General features: G+C 35.3%; 1 protein-coding gene and 1 pseudogene across 1 annotated transcript; both read right to left on the reverse strand.

Annotated features, from left to right (window-relative positions):
- Positions 1 to 9,126: 9,126 nt before the first annotated feature.
- On the reverse strand, positions 9,127 to 15,958 carry LOC125220851 (uncharacterized; annotated as a pseudogene).
- Positions 15,959 to 20,769: 4,811 nt separating this feature from the next.
- LOC125219935 (uncharacterized) lies at positions 20,770 to 26,714 on the reverse strand. Its single transcript, XM_089067514.1, has 12 exons — positions 26,656 to 26,714; positions 25,932 to 26,121; positions 25,774 to 25,848; positions 25,052 to 25,158; positions 24,323 to 24,398; positions 23,340 to 23,399; positions 23,183 to 23,257; positions 22,769 to 22,915; positions 22,648 to 22,702; positions 21,849 to 21,971; positions 21,062 to 21,285; positions 20,770 to 20,968 (listed from the first exon to the last, which is right to left on the reverse strand). The coding sequence occupies exons 1-12, from the start codon at positions 26,685 to 26,687 to the stop codon at positions 20,945 to 20,947; spliced, it is 1,188 nt and encodes a 395-aa protein (XP_088923640.1). The 5' UTR covers positions 26,688 to 26,714; the 3' UTR covers positions 20,770 to 20,944.
- Between the last annotated feature and the right edge of the window lie 396 nt (positions 26,715 to 27,110).

Raw genomic sequence — 27,110 nt, forward strand, 5'->3', positions numbered from 1 at the left:
TCATCGAAATAAAACGAACTTTATTTGTTTTGTCTTAATACAACGAACTTTATTACTATTATTTGTTTTGTCTTATAAATTAAATTAGCTAGCTTTATTATATACAAAAATAAAACAATTAAATTAGTGATGATGTAAAAATGAAATGTTGAGTTAGGGAGAAATAAGGGAGAAACCATTGGAGCAGTTGGCTAAAAAATGGGGATAAATTATGGTGCTGATGTGGCGCTAGTTAGGGAGAAATAAGGGAGGTTTTAGGAAAACTGTTGGGAATGCTCTTATATATGTCCAAAAAAATTGCAAGACTAAAGAGGTACCAAAAATGTTATTCTCTCCGTCCCTGAAAATTTGTCACCTATTTTCTTTATTGTTCATCCCTAAAAATTTGTCACCTTTCACTTTTATCATTTTTGGTAATGGACCCCTTATTCCACTAACTCATTCTCACTCACATTTTATTTTAAAATTAATATATAAAAATAGGATCCACATGCCACTAACTTTTTCAACCCACTTTCTATTACATTTCTTAAAACTTGTGCCGGGTCAAATGGTGACGAATTTTGGGGGACGGAGGGAGTATTTCCAAAGACCAAAAGTGCCCTCCATGTCATTTAGGAGATTTTTTCGAATGCAAAGGGGTATAAAGGACCGACAGGTACCAAAAATGTGATTCTTAGGGACCAAAAAGACTATACAATTTTTAGGGATCATTGGTGCATATTTCGACAAGATCAGGGACTATTAGGGTAGTTCACTCAAATATCTTATCCGATTTAATCAAATAAATAGTACTCCCTCCGTCCCGGCTAAGATGACAAATTGCTTAGCCGGCACGAGATTTTAGGAGTTATTGGTTAAAGTGTTTAATTGGAGAGAGAGAAGGTGAATGTAAGTATTAAAGTAGAGAGATAAAGAAAGATGAATATTTTAATAGAAGTGAGAAAAAGTGGTTGAATGTATTAATTGGAGAGAGAAAGTTACCAAAAAAGGAAATGTGTCATCTTAGTTGGGACAGACTAAAAAGGAAAACGTGTCATCTTAAGCGGGACGGAGGGAATAGTAATAGTTAAAGTGGGTAAAACAGTAAAGTAAAAGCGAGAATAATGTAGATAAGAGTTTTCTCTATATTATTTTTGCTCTTACTATGCTATTTATCCACTTTACCTATTTATTAGTACGAATTTTTAAAAACAAGTGAAAAAAAAAAATGTCTCAACTTTCTTGGGACAAATCATATAAAACTCATGGATTATTCCATCCATCCAATAAAATAAGAACTTTGAAGACGATACCATTGGCGAAGCCAATGGAAGAATGGTGGAAGCACATGCCTCTCCTCAAAAAATTTTATACATGGTATTCTTCTTCTAATTTATAAATTTATTTAAAATTCTTCTTTAAATGCCCTTCTCAACATCTTAAAAACTTGTTTATAATAAGATATTGCTAAAGTTTATGATAAATTACAAACCAGTCCATTATTGTTTATATATTTGTTGTTGAAAATACATACCTTGGTTCTTTATGTGTTGCTGTGGAAGAAATAATATCATTAATTTTGATTTAAGGAAAAAATGTAAGAAGATATCATTACGAGAAAAAAGACGACGGTAGGAAAGATGATGCTGTGGTCGGCGTTAGGTATATCAAGATTGAAGAGTTATAAAAATTTGAATATTTTAGTTTGTAATAATAATATTAATGTTGATAGTATTTGTTATTTTAGTGTTAATGTTGTTAATAAGGATATTTTTTTAAAACTTGTGAACTATTGTTTTGTTGTTATCATGTAAAGTTATGTTCTTATTTATGTATATTTATTCTTTCTTTTTTTCAATTATGAACTTTTTTCATTAATTATAAGTTGTGCACTAATTAGTTTGTATTAATGGTGTTTTATTGTGATTGCTTTGTTTGTATTAATCTTTCATTTATCTTATTATACATTTCTTATTTAATATAATGATATAAAATTATGGCATTGAAATATGGCGATAGTAACACAACCTTGTCAATTCTATTTGAACAAAGATATAAGTGGTAAAGCCATAAAGTCAAATAAAATACTCTTCTTCAAACAAAAACTAAACGTATTTTCATTGATTTATTAAATATGTATTAATATAAAGGGTGGTAAAGCCATAAAGTCAAATAAAATAGTCTTCTTCAAACAAAAATCTACCTATTATGACTAAGCATATTTTCATTGATTTATTAAGTAGGTGTAATTAATATGAGAAAATTTTATGGCATGTGCATAGCACGGATGGCGATATTAATTTGTTATACTAAAGAAGTATTATATGAGGAGAAAAGATAAGTTTATTTTTATGCAAATTTATAATAAATATGGTCTCTATTTGTAGAGAATGAAATATTATAAATTTTAGTATATTTTTTACTAAATATACAAAAGAAATATTCCCTCCGTTTCGCCATAGTTGAGGCGGAACTTTTGGGCACGGAGTTTTAGAAATGAATGTTGGATGTATTAAATAAATAGATAAAAAAAAAAAGCAAGAGAGAGAAAAAAGTAAAGAGAATAAAGTTATAAAGTAAATAAAGTAGAGAGAATAAAGTATAAAGTGAATAAAGTAGAGAGAATAAAGTAAAAGAAAGTAAAGTAAGAAAGAAAAAAAAGTTACCATATATAGAAATGACTCAACTATGAAAAAACTTTTCGAAATAAAAAATGACTCAACTATGGCGAAACGAAGGGAGTAGTACGTATTAAAAAAAATATCAGAGATTGTAGCATGCAAGACCAAGTGGTTCGAGGTGAATGAAACCAAGCAATATTTTTATTTATTTTAATTATGTGCTGCTCGCTTCAAGACAAAAATAGATCGATGTGTTAAATTGGGAATAATTTTAAAATTACGATTTGGTCTAATTACGACGATTACGAGATTTCGACACCAGACGAAAAGATAAAACATGGCCCTACCTACCATTCATTGATTCGTGACTTTGGATAGTGCGGTGGTATTGTTTTTTTTTTTTTCAATCTCACAATAGTCTTATTTTTTAGAGTGAACTACACAAATGGTGCCTGGACTATGGGTTTATCTCGCCCATAGTCTCTGGACTTTAAAAATATCGCCAGTAGTCTCTGGACTAAGGGTTTATCTCGAAATTGGTCCTTTTGACTTTTTTTGGTACGAAAATACCCATTGATATTATTTTGGGGGGTTTGGGCAATTTGGTCTTTTTACACTTTTAACATTTTAAATCTGATATTATTTTAGTTATGTACTAACTTTGATATTATTTCAAAATTATCATTCTTCTTTCATTTTGTTATCCTTCACTGAATTTTTTTTTATTTCAATATTAGATTTAATTTTATAAAATTAAATTTAATATTTAGATTTTTAAATATCAATAAATTTTTTAATGAAAACTATTAATTCATGGACACTATAAATATTGATTAAAACTATTAATTTTTGTTATTTAATATAATATTCAATTGAATTGAAGAGTACAGAAAAATAATATCATGATGGAAAAATAAGAGTTATTCTATTTAGCCTCCGTTCGGTTGTTATAATTGCTTGTGATTAAATATTATGAAGTTGACTAAAAATTTGATCCTACTTAAAATTTTATATAGGAGTATTTTTGTTGAAATTTTCTAGTAAATTTTGATTGTTTTCAAATTAATAAACAAAAATTATATTAGTCTTACATTAGATGCATATTTATTTCAGAATAAATTGTGTTATATAATCTATTTATGATTAAAGCTATTTAAATATTGATTAAAACTAAGGCGTTGTCATACCTAATTGATTACATAGTACTATGCACTATCAAATATTGATTATAACTATTAATTTTTGCTATTTAATAATTTTTATAATTAAAAAAATTTATTGATATTTAAAAAATAAAATTTAAAATTTTGTAAAATTAAATCTAATATTGAAATTAAAAAAACAAATTCAGTGAAGGATAACAAAATGGAAGAAGAATGATAATTTTGAAATAATATCAAAGTTAGTACATAACTAAAATAATATCAGATTTAAAATGTTAAAAGTGTAAAAAGACCAAATTGCCCAAACCCCCAAAATAATATCAAAGGGTATTTTCGTACCAAAAAAAGCCAAAAGGACCAATTTCGAGATAAACCCTTAGTCCAGGGACTACTGGCGATATTTTTAAAGTCCAGGGACTATGGGCGAGATAAACCCATAGTCCAGGGACCATTTGTGTAGTTCACTCTATTTTTTATTACTTTTAATAATAAATTTTACATTTTACTAACTTATTTTACTCACATTTTATTATAAAATTAATACTCTCTCCATTTTTTAAAAATAATAACTCTTTCAATTTTAGTCCGTTCCTTAAAATAGCAACTTTCAAATTTTCTATTTTAGTAAATCTTTACACCTCTATACATCAATTTATTTACCACTTATACCACTACAATTAACAACTTAAAGTGGACTCCACGATCCACTAACATTAATTCTATTTTTTTTCTCTCTCTCTTACTTTATCAAATTTTCTCCCTTTCTCTCTTACTTTACCAAATTGTGCATTAAAACCCGTGTCGTTTCAAATCTCCTTATTTTTAAAAAACGGAGGGAGTAATTAAAAGTAAGACTTATATTGCATTAACTTGTTTCATCCACATTTCACTATATTTCTTAAAATTCGTGTCAAATTAACAGGTGTCAATTAATAGAGAATGGATGGAGTATTATTTTTATACAAACACGATAGTTTGATGATTTTTCTAAAAAAAGTTACTAACTCTTTAATTAAGTATTGCAACACGTCCACACATCGATATTAGTTTTGATTTCGGAGTAATAGTATAAAGATTGAATAAAAATATATCCGCAATCATACAACAAAAGAAAATGTGGGAAAGCATCAAAGTCGCTGGTTTTTCAGGCAATAACAACAAAAGCAACAAAGGAAAAAAATAAAAAAAATAAGATAAAAAAAACCAAAAATTTGTACTTAAATTTTTATAATAGACCGAGGAAGCGAAAAACTTCACGTTTAGTCCGCTGCACATTGTTGTTGTAGTCCGTAGCTTTTTCTCGTAATTTCTTTCTCATCGCCTCATGCCACCACCGTTTTCCGACATAGATTTTGCAGATGCAATCATTGCGTCAAGATCATAGATGGCTCTTATCATAAGGCTTGTGATGTCCTTGTGTTTCTTGACAGCGGCCTCACGCTTCTCCAAAAATGAATGGATCCATATCCATTTTTGCATTGGCAGCGCCGGCGAAGAAGACGGCGGACAGCTTCTTGTAGATGTCGCAGTTTTTTCGGACAGATTGTAGAGTGTCCAGCATGGTGTGGTGCTGGTTATGAAGAGATGATAAATCAGGGATATTGAAATTAGCTTGGGGAGTGAGGCCGAGAGCAAACTCCTTTAACTTGTCGTCGTCTTCCTTCAGCTGCAGAGCCTCGAACGCAATAACCAATTGTTGATTGGGTTGCTCATCAGAGTTTACGTCAATCGCGATGATGTTTAAGTTGGTTCCCATGGCTTTGATGTGTTCGATATACTCTCTCACTGTATAACGGAAGAAGAAGTTTGGTTGGTTCTCGTTCTCGTTCTAGTTCTCGTTCTCGTTCTCGTTCTCGTTCTCGTTCTCGATACGTAGAGCAGTATGCATAGCCTGTAGGAAAAACGGAATGAAGTACGATATTATACACTTTTTAGCATTTACTAACCATCCACATGGTTGCTTTACAACATTTTTTATATACACTTTGTCGTTTTGTAAAGAGAAGAGTAGCACGTCTTTGTAATATCCTTAAATTTTTTACTATAATTAAATTTAATTTTATTATTTATTGTATTATTAAGTAGCAATAAGAAAGAAGTGATATTGAAATTTTATTTCAAATTGTAACATGATTTCAAGCTTCATTCCAATTAACTATACAATATTCAGTAAAAAATATATACTTTTACTTAAATATACAAATATTTAAGTTAAAATTTTAGTTTTTTTTTAAGTGATGAAAATGATTAGTATGAAATTTATTTTAAACCAACTAATATTTATAAATTAATTTTTAATGTAAAATGTTAAAAAAAAGTTCGATTATGTAAATACAATTATGTACATTTATCACTACCATAAATATGTTTGAGTATATTGAATAATACTATTTCTTTATAATAATACTTCTTTTAAATGTATTACTACCCATGTCCCATAATAAGAATCACATTTTGAATAATATTTTTATGTTGAATAATATTTCTTTATAATAATACTTCTTTTATAATAATATATTTTGTAGTATATTCCAATAATACTCCATGGAATAGGTGTTATTAAATGTATTACTACCTCTGTCCCACAATAAGAATCACATTTTGCCATTTCGATTCGTCCACGATAAGAATCACATTTCACTTTTACCATAAATGATAGTAGGACTCACATTCCACTAACTCACTTCACTCACATTTTATTATAAAACTAATACTTCCTCTGTCCCAAGTTACTTGAGTCGTATTCCATTTTGGGCTGTCCTTTGGCTAAAAACAAAACATATAATCACACTTACTTTTTCTTTCTTTTACTTTACCCTCTATCTAACTTTATTAATCTCTTTTCTACATTATTTAACTCACTAAACGCAACTTTCTCAAATCTCGTGCCGAAAAGAAACTCTCAAGTAACATGGGACGGATGAAGTACAAAAAATGGGCTCCATATTCCACTAACTTTTCCAACCCACTATTTTTTATCTTTCTTAAAACTCGTGCCCACACTAAACATGGGCGGACCCAAGTGTATTGGGGAGGGGGGCTTAAACCCTCAATGAATTTTTTTTTTACTTTTTTTCTATTAATTGTTTCAAAAATTTATTCAAATTTAGTGTAAAACTGTAAATTATAGTCTAAATGACCCTACAAAGTATCTAAATTACTCAAATATATATACTTTAAAACAAAATTTAGAAATTTCATCTCTTATCGATAAATATTTTTGCGTCCACCACTAATACTAAATGTGACTCCTATTATTGGACGGAGGTAGTAAAACATACTAACTACAAAGTACTACATTATCAAAGAAGCAAAGTCATGCGAAAATATATTCTTGTGTAAATTTGACTTATAAATTTATAAGTCAAATTTATAATTCAAGTTTAGCGCAGTTGCCATTAACGTTGATAAGGTATCTGTTCAGTATCCCTGAAAGAAGACAAACAACTGGAACTTTTTCTGGTTGTGATATGACTGGATTTTTTTTCATGTGTTTAGTGTTCAAGAATTAAGGCTGATTAGGGATTTAGATGTTAATTTTAATTTTTTTTAAACGGGACCTATATTCACAATTTTTTTTCCTTCTACTTTGTTTTACATTTGTTAAAATATGTGCAAATCAAAGTGTGACAACAAATGAGAAGAGGAAATATTAAACTGATTCGAATTTTCAAACTGAATTGGAATTTTATTTGATTTTTTGTGTAATTCAGATTGATTTGTAAAAAATAAAAAATATATGAAAATCTAAACTATATATATATTTAATATATATAAAATTTTGTTTAAAACATTTTTTATTTAATACCTCCATCTAGCAATAGCAGTCACATTATATCATTTGTTCATATGCCAATAAGAATCTCATTTTACTTGTGTATAATTATTAAAACTTGTGCAAAAAAAGTGAACTCCTAAAGTCCTAACGATGGATGGAGGGAACAATAGTAATTAAAAAAATATATTTCAGATTTTGGAAATTTTAGAATATTTTGTATATGTCAATTTTTTTTGGTTTGAAATTACTTAAGAAGGTTGAATTTTTGGTTTTGGATATATTCGAATTGGCAAATTTATACTAAAATTTTCAATTTTTTAGGATCTGTTAAAATTTGGTAAAAATGTAAATGTTCACCCCTCTATACTTTTTATGTAGTGTGTGCTTGTCTTCTATCCCTCTAGGGAAAGGATACTGCATAAATTAATCAAAACAGTCCTATAATTATTACTCCCTCCGTCCCATAATAAATGTCACACTTGGAGATTGACATGAGATTTTAGAAGGTGTTGTTTCATGTGTTAAGTGGAAAAAGAAAATAATATATTTATATTAATGTGAACGAAAACTTTTTCTAAAAAAGAAAATATGACATCTTTTATGGGACAAATTAAAAAGGAAAGTGTGACATCTGTTATGGGACGGAGGGAGTACTGCATGTTCATCCATAGACTGTATATAGAGATTCATACCAAGGGAAAAGTAGGGCCAAGACAAATTCAAATATAAATATACTAGTGTTATATTCCTAACTCAATGCTTAATTGTTAACTACAATTAAATAATAGCCCTTAGATATTCAAATCAAGGGCTTAGATCATCAGCCCAGGAATGTCAATACGATCAACAAAAAATGTCAATAAGGCTATTAAAGTCAATTTACAACAAATTAGTTGTAACTAACTTTTGAAAAATATCACATAATTTTAAAATGCATATAGTTTTCTCGATTTAAATTATTTTTTCACGCTACATATATCAAATTAAAGATAATTTCATAAAGATTCTAACGAGATGTTACTTCATATGTTCCGATGTCAAAATTTTAAAAAAAAAAATCGTAAATTTTCAATTTTTTTGTACAGCAACCAGTGTCAACATAGTATATAAAATATGTAAATATAATACATGTAGAATGCCATTCTTAAAGCAATGTGTTGAAATAAGCAATGTGTTGACACTCTCAAAGCATTGTGTTGATATTTTCAAAATAATATATTGACATTTTCATCCAAAACCCTAATTTGGTACTCCATCTGTAATATGAATCTTAGGGATTCAAGACACATATGTTTGCCCCGGACTTGCTCTTGTATATATTTCAACAACCCAACAAGAAATGAAACAATAAAAATGGTGGAAAAGGAAGAGGATGATGAAGGTGTTATGATTTAGATAGATGCTTGGAACCTATGGACCTTCTACAAAACAATGAAGACAACCCAAAGCAACTTTCACCAAAGCAAAAATCTAATGGCTCCACAAAACTAGCAACACAAGAACTAGAATTGCATACCTTAACATTCAATCTAAGCCCGGCAATAGATTAAAATGCAACCACAAGGGATTTTAGATAAATCTTCAAAAGTTGAAGAGGAATGCTCACAATGGAGTCTTTGGTGTTTACAAAATGTTCAAAAGCTGCTAGCAAAAACCCTAGACATGGGTATTTATACTAGATGTTAAAAGTGCTAAACAAAAGAGTCACAAAGAGTTCAAAATCGCAAGTCGCATAAAACACCCGGTCGGGTGTTTTTCCTCATACAAAAACACCCGGTCGGGTGAACTCTCTGGAATTCGCGACCAAAAATAGTCGAAACACCCGGTCGGGTCATTTCACCTTGCAAATCACCCGGTCGGGTTTTTTCTCTGGAATCCTCCAATTGCATTGTCTTCGTCTTCGAAGGGCTTCGCGTGAGTATCTTAAACGCCCCAATCGGAGTCCGGATGAGAGAGTTATGGCCATTATACGAAAGTCGCGCAGTGAGGCGCAAATGACTCCAAAAGAAACGTTTGGACGAGCGTCGCTTCCGTTCCCTCCTCCCACGAGGCCTTGAGCACCATGCTTAGCTTGCGGTTGTTCCCCACTTGAACACTCTCTTCGGAGGAGCTCAATCCACGGATGAATGTGCTTAAGTTGTCTTGCATCTTCTTTGCCATTCCCCTAGTCATTGGTCGATGAATGTCCTTGGTGGGGTTGATCAAATGATGTGTGACTTGTGGATTCGCATCATCCCCCTCTTCTTGCGAAGGATTTGTCCTCAAATCCGGATCAACCCCCGGTAGGTCGATCACATATGCATTGTTGTTAATTCGCTTCTTGACTTGGAACGGCCCATCACCTCGTGGTGCAAGTTTGGACTTCACCTTGTTTGGGAAGCGAATTTTTCGGAAGTTCACCCACACCCAATCACCCGGGTTGAAAATTACTTCCTTGCGCCCTTTGTTGGCCACTTTCGCATTGTGTTCATTCCTCTTTTGAATATTCTCTTGAACCTTGATATGAAGGTCCTTCATAAATTGCGCCTTTTGGGAACCATCTACATCACAAACAAAAGAAGAAGGCAAGGCCGATACCGCAAGGTTCATCGGGGTGAGATGATTAAATCCATACACAATTTCAAAAGGTGAGAAACCGATAGTAGAGTGCATTGTGCGGTTGTAAGCAAACTCGGCAATTGGCAAACAAGGTTCCCAAGTTTTTCGATTCTCACTCACTAGAGCTCTAAGCAATGCCCCTAGAGTGCGATTCACTACTTCGGTTTGGCCATCGGTTTGGGGGTGTGCGGTGGTGGAGAACAAGAGCTTAGTACCTAGCTTAGACCAAAGTGTCTTCCAAAAGTAACTTAGGAATTTAACATCCCTATCACTTACTATGGTTCGAGGAACCCCATGGATCCGTACCACTTCCCTAAAGAAAAGACCGGCTATGTGCTTGGCATCATTATTCTTCCTACATGGAATGAAATGAGCCATCTTGGAAAATCTATCCACCACTACAAAGATACTATCATTTCTCGCTTGGGAAGGGGGTAGGCCTAACACAAAATCCATTGACAAATCAACCCATGGGTGTGTAGGAGTAGGAAGTGGAGTGTAAAGGCCGAAGTTATTGGTTCTAGACTTAGCTTGTCGACACTCAATGCACCCCCCACAAAACCGTCTCACGTCTCTCCTCATTTTGGGCCAATAGAAATGTTCACTCAAGATCTCATAGGTCTTAGCTACCCCAAAATGACCCATCAATCCCCCAAGGTGGGACTCTCTCACAAGCACCTCCCTCCAAGACCCTTGAGGGACACACAACCAATTTCCCTTGAACAGATACCCCTCATGCTTATATAATTTCTCAAAAGAACCCTTTGCACAAGCAACAAATGTAGATGCAAAATCATGATCATGCTCATAGAGTTCCTTAAGACTATCAAAGCAAAGAATTTTGATGCACATATTGCAAGCATATGACTCCTCATAACAAGAGCACCACTATCATGCATATCACCACAAAGTATAGCTAAAGTAGGCTTACGTGATAAAGCATCAGCAACACCATTCTCCTTTCCTTTCTTGTATCTAATGACATATGGGAAAGTCTCCAAGAAGGCACTCCACTTGGCGTGTCTCTTGTCTAGCTTGTGTTGACCACCCAAGAATTTGATGGACTCATGGTCCGTATGGATGACAAACTCCCTATGCATAAAAAAGTGTTGTCAATTTTCCAAACATCCCACAATAGCATAAAGCTCTTTATCATAAGTGGGATAGTTCAAATGAGTTGGATTGAGTTTTTCTGAAAAATATGCAATAGGTTTCCCTTCTTGCATCAACACTCCCCCAATCCCTACTCCACTAGCATCACATTCAAGCTCAAAAGTTTTCTCAAAATTGGGTAAGGCAAGTAAAGGTGCATGTGTGAGGTCGTGCTTTAAAGTATTAAAAGCACTCTTGTTCCTTTCCCCATTTAAAAACAACATTCTTTTTCACAAGATAATTCAAAGGAGCGGCTTTGGTTGAGAAGTCCCTCACGAACCTTCTATAGAAACTAGCAAGGCCATGAAAAAAGCGTATCTCACTAACATTCCTAGGTGTAGGCCACTCCTTTATGACCCTAACTTTTTCCCCATCTACCTTGACACCATCCCTCCCCACAATAAACCCAAGAAAAATAACTTCATCAACACAAAACACACACTTAGGCAATTTAGCATACAACTTGTGTTCCCTCAAAAGCAAAAGTGCTTCCCTAAGATGCCTAGCATGCTCTTCAACATTTGGGCTATATATCAAGATATCATCAAAATAAACCACAACAAATTTTCCTATCAAAGGTCTAAGCACATGGTTCATCAACCTCATAAAAGTAGAAGGAGCATTAGTTAGACCAAATGGCATAACTAACCACTCATACAACCCAAATTTAGTTTTGAAAGCCGTTTTTCATTCATCACCTTCCTTCATCCTAATTTGGTGATATCCACTAGCAAGATCAATTTTTGAGAAACAAGTAGCATCACACAAATCTTCAAGCATGTCATCAAGCCTAGGTATGGAATGCCTATACTTAATGGTGATTTTATTGATGGCCCGACAATCAACACACATTCTCCAAGAGTCATCCTTTTTACGCACAAGTATAACCGGCACAGCACATGGAGAGAGAGACTCACAGACCAAACCTTTGGCAAGGAGTTCCTCGACTTGCCTTTGCAATTCCTTGGTCTCGTTCGGATTGGCTTTGTAAGCGGCCCGGTTTGGTAGAGAAGAACCCGGCAAGAAATCCATTTGATGCTCAATTCCCTGAATTGGAGGAAGCTCGTTGGGGAGCTCACTTGGAAACACATCCTCGAACTCTTGCAAAACAACTTTAACAATATCCGGGACAAGCTCAAGGTTAGTGTTAGTCAAGCAAATCCGCCTTGGAATGGAGAGTAGCAATGGAGAGTTGCTTTGAAGTGCCCACCCAAGTTCGGATTTAGTGGCTAGGATACACTCTTTTCTCTCACGGGGTTTTTAGGTGTCACTCTTGTTGGATTTGGATTTACTCTCACCACCCCCACACTCACTTGGCTTTTTTCTTTCACTCTCATGCCTTTTTTCTTTCTCTCGCTCTCTACTCAAGTGTTTATGGGCTTCTATGATGTCACTAGGGGACAAGGGCTTTAAACGGATCCTTTTCCCATGGGACACATAAGAGTATTCATTTGTGTACCCGTCCTTTGACACCTTGTTGTCATATTCCTAAGGCCTACCAAGAAGTAAGTGGCAAGCGGACATGAGAATAACATCACAAAGTACATTCTCCTCAAATTCCCCAATCTTCAATGGTACTTGGACTTGGGCCGATACCTTGAGATCCCCACTTTCACCCAACCATTGGAGTCGGTATGGGTTTGGGTGCCTCATCACCGGCAATTGCAACTTTGCAACCAACCTTTCGCTCACCACGTTGGTGCAACTTCCTCTGTCAATAATCACAAGACAAGTTTTGGATTGAACTTTACACTTCATATGGAAGATATTGGAACGTTGCTCTACACATTCATCTTGCTTTGGTTGGGCACTTAACGTGCGGAGGACCACAAGATTGGTCACCCTTTCGGTCAACTCGTCTTCACTAGAGAACCCAATATTTGTGTTTGGGCAAGACTCACCCCCTTCTTCCTCATCCGCCTCATCTTCATCCTCACTATAGATTTGGCCGTCCGCCCCATTTACCATAACTCGTTGATTGATGCATTCCCTAGCATAGTGGCCAAATCCCTTACATTTGAAGCATTGAGTTCTTCTTTCACCGGTTTGTGGGGTCCCTTTGGTCGGTGGAGGGGTCGTTAGTGCTTTCATTGGAGTTTTTGGCAAAGTGCTAGGAGTGGTGGGTGTCTCTCCCTTCCTTTGAGTTGTACTCCACTTGCTTCCTCCTCCTTCACCTGAAGTAGAAGTGAAGGTCGCCTTCCCCTTGCTCACGGATTTCTCCTTGCCTTGCCGCTCAAACGTCTCGGCGAACCCGAGAACCTCATCCATGGTCAAACCTCTCATGGCTTCAACTTGGACCTTGTGCTTCAGGTGCACATTAAGCCCGTGGATGAAGCGGTCTTGGGTAACCTCTTCGCTCTCCTCGATCCCAACTCTCCCCTTGAGTGTTATCAACTCATAATAGTACTCCATGACACTCTTACTCCCTTGCTTCAAGTCTTGTAGCTCTCCCCTCAACTTATGATAGTAGGATCGAGGCACGAATGTACTCCTCATTAGATCGTTCAACTCGACCCATGTTCTCATCTCCCCTCGCCCTGCGGCCCTTCTTTGCCTCATAAGGTCGGACAACCAAGTGTTGGCATGTCCTCGAAACGCGGTAATAGCTAAATTGACCTTATCCACCTCCGAGTAGTTGTGAAGGGAGAAAATCTTGTCTACTTGAGACTCCCATTCTAGGTAGGTGTCGGGTTCAAACTTTCCATGGAACTCAGGAATAGTGTGCTTGAAGTTCTTTGAAGGGTCATCATATCTTGGCCCCTCTCCTTCGTACTCTTCACGATGGTTTCTTCTAGGCACTCCATTGAATCTATGGTTACCACGGCCTCCTCCTCTCCCATTTTGGTTCCGGAAAGGCCTCCGTCTCCAATATTCTTCGTCGGTATATTCGTGATGACTCGGATAATGAGAATACCCCGCTTCACTCTCTCCTGTAAGACTTCGGTAACTTCCATTCCCCGCCCCGGCTCGGTGTGTAAGTGGTAATGAGGTGGAGTGGTGTTCCACCTTATCCCGCAATATAGCCACATCCTCATGTAGGACGGTGAATTCCCCTTGCACGACGTTGATGTCGCCTTGCATCTCATTCACTCTCCGATCAACTCCGTCCACCTTATCCAAGAGCATTGTGAGTAGCTCCTTTATAGATCCCTCGGATGACGACGCCAGGACCGGCATGCGAGTTTTGCCTAGAGGCTCCATTTCTAGTGGTCGGTGGCATGTTGAGTACCTACAAAACAAATTTCGCAAAGACTAGGGACAAGTCCCTTTTGTTAGTAACATAAAAAAACGCACACACCCGAGAATGGAGGTTTTAGTGAGGAGCTCACTTCCCACAATGTAAATCCCCTTTTCCCAAAACTCACGCCCAATGTCACTCGGAAGGCTTAGAAATTTTGGGGGCTGGGATACACTCCCTCACTTGCTCTCAAGATGTTAATCCACAAGGGTCGCACAATTTAACAAACAAGATATGCAACTAGCCAAGTAATTACTAGTTCTAGAAGCCACAAGATATAGTGAAAGCAAGGTGCTAAGCCAATGAGACAATTCAACAAACACTTTGTGTGCACGATTTCAACCCGCAACAATAGACCAAGCAATTGATGTAATATTGGCCTAAGACTTTGTAACAAACAAATTGATACACCCAATAACACATCTATCAACTTATGACTAAAGCCCAAAGGTAGAACTTGAGATATCTCTTTTTCTTTTCTTTTCTTTTTTTTCTTTCTTTTTTCTTTTTTCTTTTCTAACAATTACAAGAACAAGAACCAATGGCTCTTGATACCAAATAATATGAATCTTAGGGATTCAAGACACATATGTTTGCCCCGGACTTGCTCTTGTATATATTTCAACAACCCAACAAGAAATGAAACAATAAAAATGGTGGAAAAGGAAGAGGATGAAGATGTTATGATTTAGATAGATGCTTGGAACCTATGGACCTTCTACAAAACAATGAAGACAACCCAAGGCAACTTTCACCAAAGCAAAAATCTAATGGCTCCACAAAACTAGCAACACAAGAACTAGAATTGCATACCTTAATATTCAATCTAAGCCCAACAATAAATTAAAATGCAACCACAAGGGATTTTAGATAAATCTTCAAAAGTTGAAGAGGAATGCTCACAATGGAGTCTTTGGTGTTTACAAAATGTTCAAAAGCTGCTAGCAAAAACCCTAGACATGGGTATTTATACTAGATGTTAAAAGTGCTAAACAAAAGAGTCACAAAGAGTTCAAAATCGCAAGTCGCATAAAACACCCGGTCGGGTGAACTCTCTGGAATTCGCGACCAAAAATAGTCGAAACACCCGGTCGGGTCTTTTCACCTTGCAAATCACCCGGTCGGGTTTTTTCTCTGGAATCCTCCAATTGCATTGTCTTCGTCTTCGAAAGGGCTTCACGTGAGTATCTTAAACGCCCCAATCGGAGTCCGGATGAGAGAGTTATGGCCATTATACGAAAGTCGCGCAGTGAGGCGCAAATGACTCCAAAAGAAACGTTTGGACAAGCGTCGCTTCCGTTCTCTCCTCCCACGAGGCCTTGAGCACCATGCTTAGCTTGCGGTTGTTCCCCACTTGAACACTCTCTTCGGAGGAGCTCAATCCACGGATGAATGTGCTTAAGTTGTCTTGCATCTTCTTTGCCATTCCCCTAGTCATTGGTCGATGAATGTCCTTGGTGAGGTTGATCAAATGATGTGTGACTTGTGGATTCGCATCAATCTGTTCCGCAGTGTAGAATCATTTCATTTTCTGCACTCGTCTTGAAAAAATGATAATAAATAGTTAAAGTGGAGAGATAGTAAAGTAAGAGAAAGAATAATGTAGAGAAGAGTTGATGTGATCCTCGTCTCGGCCCTGAAGCTACGCACGAGAAGAGGAAATATATCGTGGCCCGAAGTATTGAGTTGGCTGAACATGAGAAGATAAACACAAAAGCAAAGAGAAAGAGATAAGTATGGTCGATTGATCTCCACAGCAAAGAGAAAGAGATAAGTATGGTCGATTGATATGGAGATCAATCGTGAAGATATGAGTTTGATATTAAAAAATATATATATATAGTGTTTATTATTATAATCTAAAAGATAGAATTGTAAATTAGTTTTCGGATTCTTTGCTGATTAGAATTAGGAATTAGTTTGGGAATATTTAATTATTCAGTGTCTAGTTTTAGTTAGGATTTACGCTTGATTTGTTTTAATAGGATTTAGTTAGATTTGAAACTATCATTTAGTTTAGTTGTAGTTAATTATTTTTCCTATAAAAGGCATAAGATGTATACGCATTGGAGGAGAAGATTATTGATGAATAAAATCGTGTGTTTCTTGAGTTTTCACTCTTGAATTTTCCTATTCGAATTCTTGTAGCAAAGTGTTCGTTTTCGAATAGTTTATCGACTTATCAATCGAACGTTCATATTCGATTGTGGCGTCATTCATTCCATATTCACCACTATATTTCTCGTCGAATCCATATCCATCCGTATTGTAAAGTTGTAGGAATGCTATGTCTACAACAAGTTCTTGCAATTTTCATCCATATTCCGAAGCATGTTCGTGTTACAAATGCTATAAGTTGCGGGGTGCCATGTCGCAACCCTTTTGCGACCTATATTGCAGGCCATACGGTCGGCGAGTGGCTGATTCGTTCGGAGAGGTGTCACGAGAGTTCCGCGAGCCAGCGAGGCTCATATCAGGTGGTATCAGAGCCACGCGACACCATCAGTCAGCCTATGCACCTGCCCCACTGCCGACGACGCCCAGGCGTACCTTGGTGACGCTGCCGGATAATTTGATAGAAAGGTTGATCGATCGATTGGTGCCAAGGATTGAAGCGGTGATCCGACGAGCCGTTGTATCAGCCGTGAGGCAGGATTGTGATGGCAAACAAGAGAGAGCAAATGCTACAGCAAAGGAAGAGGAAGTGGTGCCTTCAACAATTCCACAAGAGGAAGGAGCAAAAGAAGGAGTGAATTTAAACATGAAAGAAGAAATAGGTTCGAAAGGAATAGTTGGTTCAGTCTCAATTCCAAGTCTTGCACTAGTTGAGATCCCAACACCAACCAATCTATCTATCATGTCTCAGAATTATTCAACATTACATTTGTCTCCAATCAGGGAGTTAAGCCCAGCCGTAACTCCAGTTTCAGCTAATCGACGGCAAGTTGAAGTTTCACAATGTGACGGAGTCGGCTCGTTTCCTGGTTGCAGCCGCTGTGCTGGAAGCAGACAAACGGATCCCCGAACCTGTTATTCGTTGGTAGGTGGCAAAATAGACAATGATCTGGAGCGTGAATCTCGGCAATCAAGTAGGAGTTTGTGTAAAAATATCATTGTGAGGAATGATCCATGGAGAGAGGGCTCTAGAGTGCCAAGGAAATGTCGAGGATGGTGGCAGTTCAAGTTTTGTCGAAGGAGATGGGAGCAATCTCGACAACGAATGCATGTACCTAGTCAACAACGATCCTTTGGCAAAACAAGGAGACATCGAGAGTCATTGAATCTGAAAGTTAGGGAAGGAATTTGCATTGCGACCAGTAATGTAGATTTCGAGGATTCGAGGTCGAATCCTTTTGAAGAGGGAGAGTATGATGTGATCCTCGTCTCGGCCCTGAAGCTACGCACGAGAAGAGGAAATATATCGTGGCCCGAAGTATTGAGTTGGCTGAACATGAGAAGATAAACACAAAAGCAAAGAGAAAGAGATAAGTATGGTCGATTGATCTCCACAGCAAAGAGAAAGAGATAAGTATGGTCGATTGATATGGAGATCAATCGTGAAGATATGAGTTTGATATTAAAAAAAATATATATATATATATAGTGTTTATTATTATAATCTAAAAGATAGAATTGTAAATTAGTTTTCGGATTCTTTGCTGATTAGAATTAGGAATTAGTTTGGGAATATTTAATTATTCAGTGTCTAGTTTTAGTTAGGATTTACGTTTGATTTGTTTTAATAGGATTTAGTTAGATTTGAGACTATCATTTAGTTTAGTTTTAGTTAATTATTTTTCCTATAAAAGGCATAAGATGTATACGCATTGGAGGAGAAGATTATTGATGAATAAAATCGTGTGTTTCTTGAGTTTTCACTCTTGAATTTTCCTATTCGAATTCTTGTAGCAAAGTGTTCGTTTTCGAATAGTTTATCGACTTATCAATCGAACGTTCATATTCGATTGTGGCGTCATTCATTCCATATTCACCACCATATTTCTCGTCGAATCCATATCCATCCGTATTGTAAAGTTGTAGGAATGCTATGTCTACAACAAGTTCTTGCAATTTTCATCCATATTCCGAAGCATGTTCGTGTTACAAATGCTATAAGTTGCGGGGTGCCATGTCGCAACCCTTTTGCGACCTATATTGCAGGCCATACGGTCGGCGAGTGGCTGATTCGTTCGGAGAGGTGTCACGAGAGTTCCGCGAGCCAGCGAGGCTCATATCAAGAGTCTTATCTACAATATTCTCTCTCTTACTTTACCTTTTCTCCACTGTAACTATTTATAATTATTTTTTCAAAACGAGTGCACAAAATAAAATGCCTCTATTACTATGGAACGAAGGGAGTAGTTTTTTTTTTTTTTTTTTTTTTTTTTTTTTTTTTAACTTTTTCAATTTAATTAATAAAAATGAAAATTACACGTGACAAATTTTAGACCACCAGATTTCTAAAATCCTATGGTCTTAAATCTATACACATATAAAAGGCGAGTTTTGACCTTTTAAAAAAATATTTATAAGTTTTGTCCTTATTCTATAATCTATACATATATAAAAGGCGAGTTTTGGCCGTATTTTGATATATTTAAAAGTTATGGGGTGAATTTGAATTATTATAAAATATGTAACTCTCATGAATATTTATTTAACTATTTAAATGCGCACTTTGACTAATCTTTAAATATGATAATGAGTATTTAACAAATTTTGTAACCTCTATTCTCTTAATTTTATAATTTATGATGTTTTAATTTCATGATCTCTTATATACTAATTTGTGCCTATAAAAAGCATAGAGTTGCATATGAATTACACACTAATAAAAGCATTCTTCATTCTCTCTCAAGCTCTCAACATTGTATTGCTCAGTTTTTGGAACTCCACCAAGTTCATCGGTGTCAGCGGGTTTGAGATGTTATATATGTTAGGACGAAGTTGTTTCATCTTTGGGGATAATACGTCAATTCGAGAGTACTAACCGTGATATACGTCTCAACTAGACTTATAGTTCGGTTTATTTTATAATTTTTGTTGTAATTTCCATTTTCATTTATTGTTTTTTTTAATTGCAATAGTTAGAGTACTGCGTGTATATGGTTCGAGAATTCTATGCTAATATTTTTTACAATTCTTAGAGATGGAAGAATTGTAACATCCTTAACTCAAACAAACATAATATTTATCTTCATCTTTACACAATTTATTATTTTTATATATTTATATTATCAATTGTGTTGTAATTATATTATGTGGTGTCACAAAAAATAATATTTTATGACTTATGATGAATTAATAAGTGGTGTATAATATGTATATTTGCAATGAGATAATTAAACCTTTCAAAATAGAGTTGATCAAACAATTAGTTGTTCAAACAAAATAAAATAGTCTGCTACTAAATTTTGATTTACTAATAATACTATTGTTGAAATTAGGATTTGGCACTTAATTGTTCGGGGATACAACTGATTGTATATAGAGAATCTAATTATCTTATATATAGGTGATCATACTAAGTAAAATAGATACTTATATTAATTATATTTTACAAAAAAGAAGATTTGCAGCATTGAGAATTGTAAAGTAGCATAAAAAATAGTATAGATATTTCATATTCCAACAAGCCACGTTTAAAAGTACAATAAATAAAGATAAACGTTCCAACATTCAAAAGGGCTATCATTATTCATTAATATAATAGTGTTAATTCAACCAATTAATGTAATATTTTTTATGTAGTTTATCATTTGTATTTTTTATGGTCATAATTTTGACGTTTCGAATATTATGAGTTATCGATTTATTATTTTGTTAAAAGTGTGATTTACATTATTTTTAGTAGAGAAATATGAAGGATTGTTGTAAACATATTTTTTAAATGTGTCTAACACTTGATATAGTCTCTTCATCATCGTTGTCCAAATAATTGTGTTTGCCTTAATTCCATTTTAAATATGTTTAATTTTATGTCTTTAGGTGCAAAACAAATCGAGGATCATATATTTATTGAATTATTATGGAATAGTATATTTTTCTATTTTTAAGTTTTATATAGTTCTATTTTCATATTTTAATTAATCAATTAACAATTTAAAAATATATGACAAAAAAATATTCTGTCGTGCATTGCACGTGGGTTAGCAGTAATTAGTTATAGTTACCAACTAGAGAGTGGGTTAGCAATTGATCACTCCCTAAGAAATTCAAATTATAAAGTTGGCAACGTACACAAAACTAACCATTATTTTTACTTAACATAAACCAAATAGCCTACAAAGCATTAAGCTTACAAATAGAGTTACTAAGATGCATGTGATTTACACCGAGCCTCAGAGTTTCTCTTCCATTACAACAACCTTTTTTCCACTGGGAACTGAAGACTCGAAACGAGATATGACGGTTACAAGTTGACAGCCGGACTTGCCTGTATTTCATGAAGAGCCACAATTTAGATATGCTGTGAAATCTAGTTAAATAGTTCACTGTTCTGATTTAAAAGCCTTGATCAAGCAGTCACCTTGAATAAAAGATCATGAACAATATTCTCCCACGGCAATGAGATGGATATTAAACAGCACTTGAGGGGCAGCATCTCGCCATCCAAGGACGACGCTGCAGCATAAGCCTGCTTTGCTGTTGCTGATGCTACAGACGCTGCTTTGCGTACAATAGTTCCTAAACGAAGACCCCTTTTAGATATCTGAATCGGTGATTGAGGATCTATATCCACCTTGCTCTGATCTGTGGAGGACGTGCAAAAATTTAACTTGCTTTCAAAGTAATTAGAATATGATGCCAAAATTCACACCACACATTTAAAATCTGTGCGATTGAAAGCCATGGTAGGTCGTGACTATAAAAGGATGCAAATTAGAGACGCCCATCTTCGTTTTGCCATCTCAGCTAAGATGATTATGTTTATAGATGAACCAGTAGGTTATGAGCTGAAGCCAATTTCGAGTGACTATATTCCTGAGGAAGATGATTGGGTCTACTATGTAAATATTAAAAAAAGTCAGTGTGCAACATGTGGGATCAAATATATTACTAGAGTGACTTCTTCTCTAGTCCAAGGACATGCATGTTCTGTTTGCAACTAGATTAGTTAAATATAATGGTAACAGAAGTTGATGGTTCCTCGCTGCTTTTATTCATGAGGCACCAACAGGATGAAGTATTTGAATACTTAGTCAACAACCGAGCTACTACTTCGCAACATTATACATGCACATAGTACTCAATTTAACCAAACAAAAATTATACTGCAACTTTTAAATTGGTTGGTATGGCATTTGTCGACTCACCCAGGATTCCAGAGACCGCTACTTCAACTTCACCACGCCCTTCTGGACCCTTCATGAATATCCTGTCAGTTCTGCCAGAGGAATGACCAAGAGACAGAAGACTTCCGAACCCGGACCTGCCGGCTGGAAAAAAAAAGTTGAACAAAAGATACTTTTAATATATAACATGCATATTGCAATATCTCCAATTTACTTCTTTCTATAAACCAATTTCTGAAACATGAGAGCTCACATTTATAGCGAGGATCATGTTCAGTAATCAATCATAGACAAGACTAGGAATATTACCAAATTTTAACAATGTAACACATGTATGTTGAAACTAAAATTAAATATCGTCCGTACAGTTCAACTGAAACCAAGATACAAGGGTGCAAAAAAGGCTGTGGTACTCTGCATTCTGCAATGCTATTGAGTATTGACAACTTAATGGAGAGATATAGTGCAGAAATTGGGTTCTCGGATTGTGTCTTCAAAAACTCAGTTGTCACCATCTGTATTGTCTAAAATATGCAGCGCAGTTCTATGATCCTGAAGTAAGAAGAAAATGACTAATGGATTTCACATCTGTATTTGACTAAGACCTGCACATTTTTCTCTCTATTTTTTTCCGTCTGTGAGTGTGTGTGTGTGTGTTTTTAGGGGGGGGGGGGGGGAGGGGAGCTAAGCTGTCAAGCAAACCAGGGAAAAGATATTTGATGAAAGGAGACAAAGGGTGGTAAGTAAAAAGAACAGGTAGAAGTACATTATTACATATAAAACATCATAGCATTGAGTATCAGCAATCAAAGTAGGTTACCATCATATGCCTCTCGAACCATTTGGTAGCTGACAAAACCTGAGAAAAGGGTGATCTGTGGGGGAAAAAAGTTAGTTCTCTGAGGAGGTAACATTATTTAGGGTTTCTTTTAACAAACCACCTTGGAGTTCTTCGTCTTTCCATGACTTGTGACATTCTCAGAAGAAACATCTGAATTAGTTTCCTCTGTTTTTCTTTCATGTGGAAATGCGGTACCATCATGAGCATTTAGCAAGACACAATAACAGTGGTCTGGATCAGTCAAGACCTGTGGAATAAAAATATCAGATAAGGCATAGTATGAATTACAAGTTCAACTACCACAATACGAAGGTCAAGAACCAATAAAGGATTATCAAAATTGATCAGGTCAAGGGGATAGGCTAATTTACATAAAACATTAAAGGTGAATCCTACAAGCATTTATTCCCTTTGAAAAGTCTTATGCCATTCTCTGAATATTTTTAAGAAATAATGACCAGATGTACAGTTCAAATACAGATGCATGAAGTAGAATCAATAATGAGAACCTTACCACTGAATCGAAAGTGGAATCAAAATCATCTACGGCAAAGCAGATATCTGGATTCGCAGGTGTTGTTTCTACTTCCTGAATGCACATGTAAGGAACAATCAAGAACAAGGGCAATAGACAAATGAGGTATATACATCTTGGTATGAGAAATTCTTGCCTTTCTTGAATCCAAATGGAAATTAATACGACTAGGGGATGCATATACAGTCTTCACAACCTGTTAAACATTGCATGTTAATTTTTCTCAGTTCTAGTGACTTATGAGCCAGACACAAGTTTTGATATGTGGAAATTATAAAATAACAGAAAAAACATGACCCTAAACTAACATAGACCAATTTTTCGTTGAGGCAAAACAATTATAAGAAAATGTTGAAGCTCCAAGAACACTGGAATCTAATTAATACTGTATTAAACATCTTTTGAAGTGAAGAGAAGTGAACTACTAACTTCTCTTAATAGACAATTAGTAATGAGGAAGATGAAAAGGAAATATAGAGAGCAAAAACTTCCATGATCTATGGAGTAATTAAACAGAAATTTTGGCCACGAAAGGTTGTTTGTCTTAAATTTCTAATCTCAATAGTCCCATATAATGACATGATGAAATTAGGAGGTTTTTAACTCCCAAATTAAGCCAATATGGCCAATCAACATTCAAAGAAGTAGAATTGAGCCCAGAACTACAACACCGACTTATGTGGTGACAAATTGAGCTTTTATCTCAAAAGGGTTGTGTAATTCAAGGGCAATTATTCTAGCTTCCTACATCTAATCGGCCGATTAAGGGTGATGTTAGAAAGCCCACAACGAGAGTATTCCAACCATACCCATGGCCACATTGCTCTGCACCATCCCTCGGAATCAGTTGGAATTATGTAAGAAAATATGCACTCGTTTAATTAATGTGCACGGCAGTGTCAGCAGTCAGTCAAGGGGCATATTTGCCCCATTTTTTAATAGTTCAGGAGGCCGATCGCACCAACAAGATATTCAGTCTCCAGGTGGACCCAAATGGTATACCCTAAACCCAATCCTCGCCAAAACTTCAGGACCACTTCAAGAACCAACTTTAAGGGAAAGCCCTTTCATACAAATCATATGTTGCACATTTTATAGCAGATATGGATAGCCTGATACCTTATAGATAGGAGACAATGTTTCGCCCTGTTGATATTGCCGAATGACCTGCTGACCAGAAAAGAAAAAGGAAAGACTAAATTCATTTCAAAATTTAAAGCAAAGAGTAACATTCCCTAGTTAATACTATTAAATAAAGAGAAAATTGCATCTTCTTTCAATTCTCCCAGTTGCAAGTTTAAGTCGTTCAAGCTGGAAATGGAACAAAGGTAAAAATAGATGCAAGGAACTCTTATACCTTATTTGATTCTAACATGAGATGCTTTAATACTCTCACATCATAGCATGTTAACACAAACAAACATGACAAGCAATAGCCTATATGCACACTGCACTTGGATCTCTTTTAACGTTATAGTAATGAGTTATGAGACACCACCTTTTCACTTCCAACAGATACCATTCACAATTAGTCTTCACTAATTATGCAAAGGGATTGTTCCAAAGGAAGTATCAGTATTTAGTGCTGTCTAGTTCGCAAATACTGAATATTCTTAAAATTCTCTATGGATAGGCATCCTTATATTATCTTACTAATTTCATGAATGCTTGGAATAATAATAGGTAACAGGCAACTCCCACAAGCCAACACCAATATAAAAAAAGCAAATATTGCCAACCACAAAAAGGAGAAATAACAATGAGTTTTAAAAAAAACATAAAATACAAGTCTTATCAAAAGCTTTCTTGAAGGAAACTACTGTATACCATGAAAATATAAGAATTTACCTGCAGATTGCTACGGTCACACTGAAGGAGGTATGAGCAATCAAATTCAGATAAAAAGAACGCATCCAATCTATAATTAATGAATTCCCACCAACTATTTTATCCAGCTGCAAGACGAAATGAATGAGTTGCATCAAATAGAAGGTAAACAAATATCTAAGCACGACCAGCAAAGCTGCATTATAGCAAATATAAGTAGACAAGCATGTCAAACTTCATATAGAACAAGCATTTAACTTATAAACTCAGATGCATACAGCTTAGTAGAACACTGATCATGAGTAAGGAATAAAACACGTGGATATATGTGACTGGTTTAGGTGAAAGTGTGTTTATTTTTCATAGTACAACATTCAAAAGCAAAAGGTCATGCTTCATTAGTTGCATTTGTGACATCTGATTGGCTAAGTGATCATGACAACACAACACCATAACACTTTTGCAATGTCATAATGAAGAACCAGTAGGGAGAAATATGAAATTGCAGGATATTCCAAATCAACTCAAGCTTTTGTTCTCAGACAATGTCATAATTCTAGTGAATAGTCTATAGACAGGTTTGATGGATGACATTTAATGGATAACAATGAAGGTTCAGAAGATACTCCTCTAAATCAACAAACAACACAAGAGAAAGCAAACTTAATAATCCAACATATATTAATAAGACATGCGTAATGGTTATTCAACGATTAATATAATGTATATTATTGTCCAATTACCTCAGGTGCCCACCTTCGTACAAAGTAAGGAGAGTTTCCTTCTGCATAGCCATTAGCTCTTTGTGTCTCCGAATTCTACAAAGATAAATGCACTTAAACTCCTCCGTTGTTCCATAAGATTAACTGAAGTTTGCGATTTATAGAGGTAAAAAAGCTACCATTTTTATAACAAAGAATATAAGATCATCATCCTCACGCCCCCTGGACTCCCTACTGCGAACATAATACGAGTCAACGATGTTATGCCAGAAGCTAGGGTCCATTTCCAAATCATCTTGTGACTCCTCGTCTAATATGGTTTGCCCTATCGACATTGAGTGCTTCCTAATGATACTCAACAGCTCGTGCCTGCCAATTTTGTATGATTCCCACATAAACATAATGTACAAGAAAAGTGTACTGGAAAATCTCAAATAGAAATACTCCCTATGCAATATATCAAGAGATTTACTCCGTACGTTCACAATAACTTCGACATTGATGCATCAGCATCGTATATGCAAAATTAAATGCCTGAAGAAAACAGCCGCATGAAAAATATCAAAGAAAGAAACTAACTAGAAACCACCTAACAAAGGAACAGCCAAACATAATTTTCAGGCTCACATTGACATATGGAAATAAGCAACTAAACACATAAAATTCCAGTCATCTTAGCTGTTTTCTACAATCAATCAACAAAATCAAAACACCAACTAATCCAAAACCGTCACATTTACAATATAGAGTTAATCAAATTGGAACAAATAATCGAGCCAAATCCGATCATAGAAACAATATTTAGCAAGACACATCTTCCAAATTAATCTTTTCAAATTCAATTGAACGCACAAATGCAATCAGCAATACGAGGCAGAACTAGAACAGTATATTGAAACTGACCGAGTAAGGGCTAGCGATTCATCACCGGGCATCTTCTCACCAAGTGCAGCAACTCTCACTCCAAATCACTATTTTTGACAGTGTTTATATATAGTAGGAAATTTTGAGGCAAAATCGAATTCTACTCGATTTCACGGCATTCAACGTGTAATCCTTCTTCTATGATAATTGCAGTCACCACTTGCATAGGAAGAAGGTATGCATGCCCACTCACTCGGATTTCGATGAAAATAAGGCGGGCACGGAACGGTACCGTTCCGGTAACGTTATTCAACAAAATCACTCTCACAAGAAACAATTTTGGGGATTTCCGGAATTTCTTAAAGAAAAATCAATGCCTGGGCGTGCTGCAAGTTCTCTGATTTTACTGCGATGTTTGATTTTACATGAAGCTTTAGCTAAATCATTGTTCAACGTTTGTTTTATACTCTGTTTATTAGGAGTATTTTTCAAAT

This window comes from Salvia hispanica, chromosome 1 (assembly GCF_029641045.1).
Source record: "Salvia hispanica isolate PSC_SH4W2 chromosome 1, Shi_PSC_v1, whole genome shotgun sequence".
In the NCBI taxonomy this organism is placed as follows: domain Eukaryota; kingdom Viridiplantae; phylum Streptophyta; class Magnoliopsida; order Lamiales; family Lamiaceae; genus Salvia; species Salvia hispanica.

What these genes read in the sequence shown, in the direction of transcription:
- LOC125219935 (XM_089067514.1), bottom strand. Translation starts at nt 26,687, where the DNA reads ATGCCCGGTGATGAATCGCTAGCCCTTACTCG. An exon ending in GAATCGCTAGCCCTTACTCG is followed by an intron (nt 26,122 to 26,655) that starts GTCAGTTTCAAT and finishes CAAAATTGGCAG; the next exon opens with GCACGAGCTGTTGAGTATCA. An exon ending in CATTGTCTCCTATCTATAAG is followed by an intron (nt 23,400 to 24,322) that starts GTATCAGGCTAT and finishes AATGTTTAACAG; the next exon opens with GTTGTGAAGACTGTATATGC.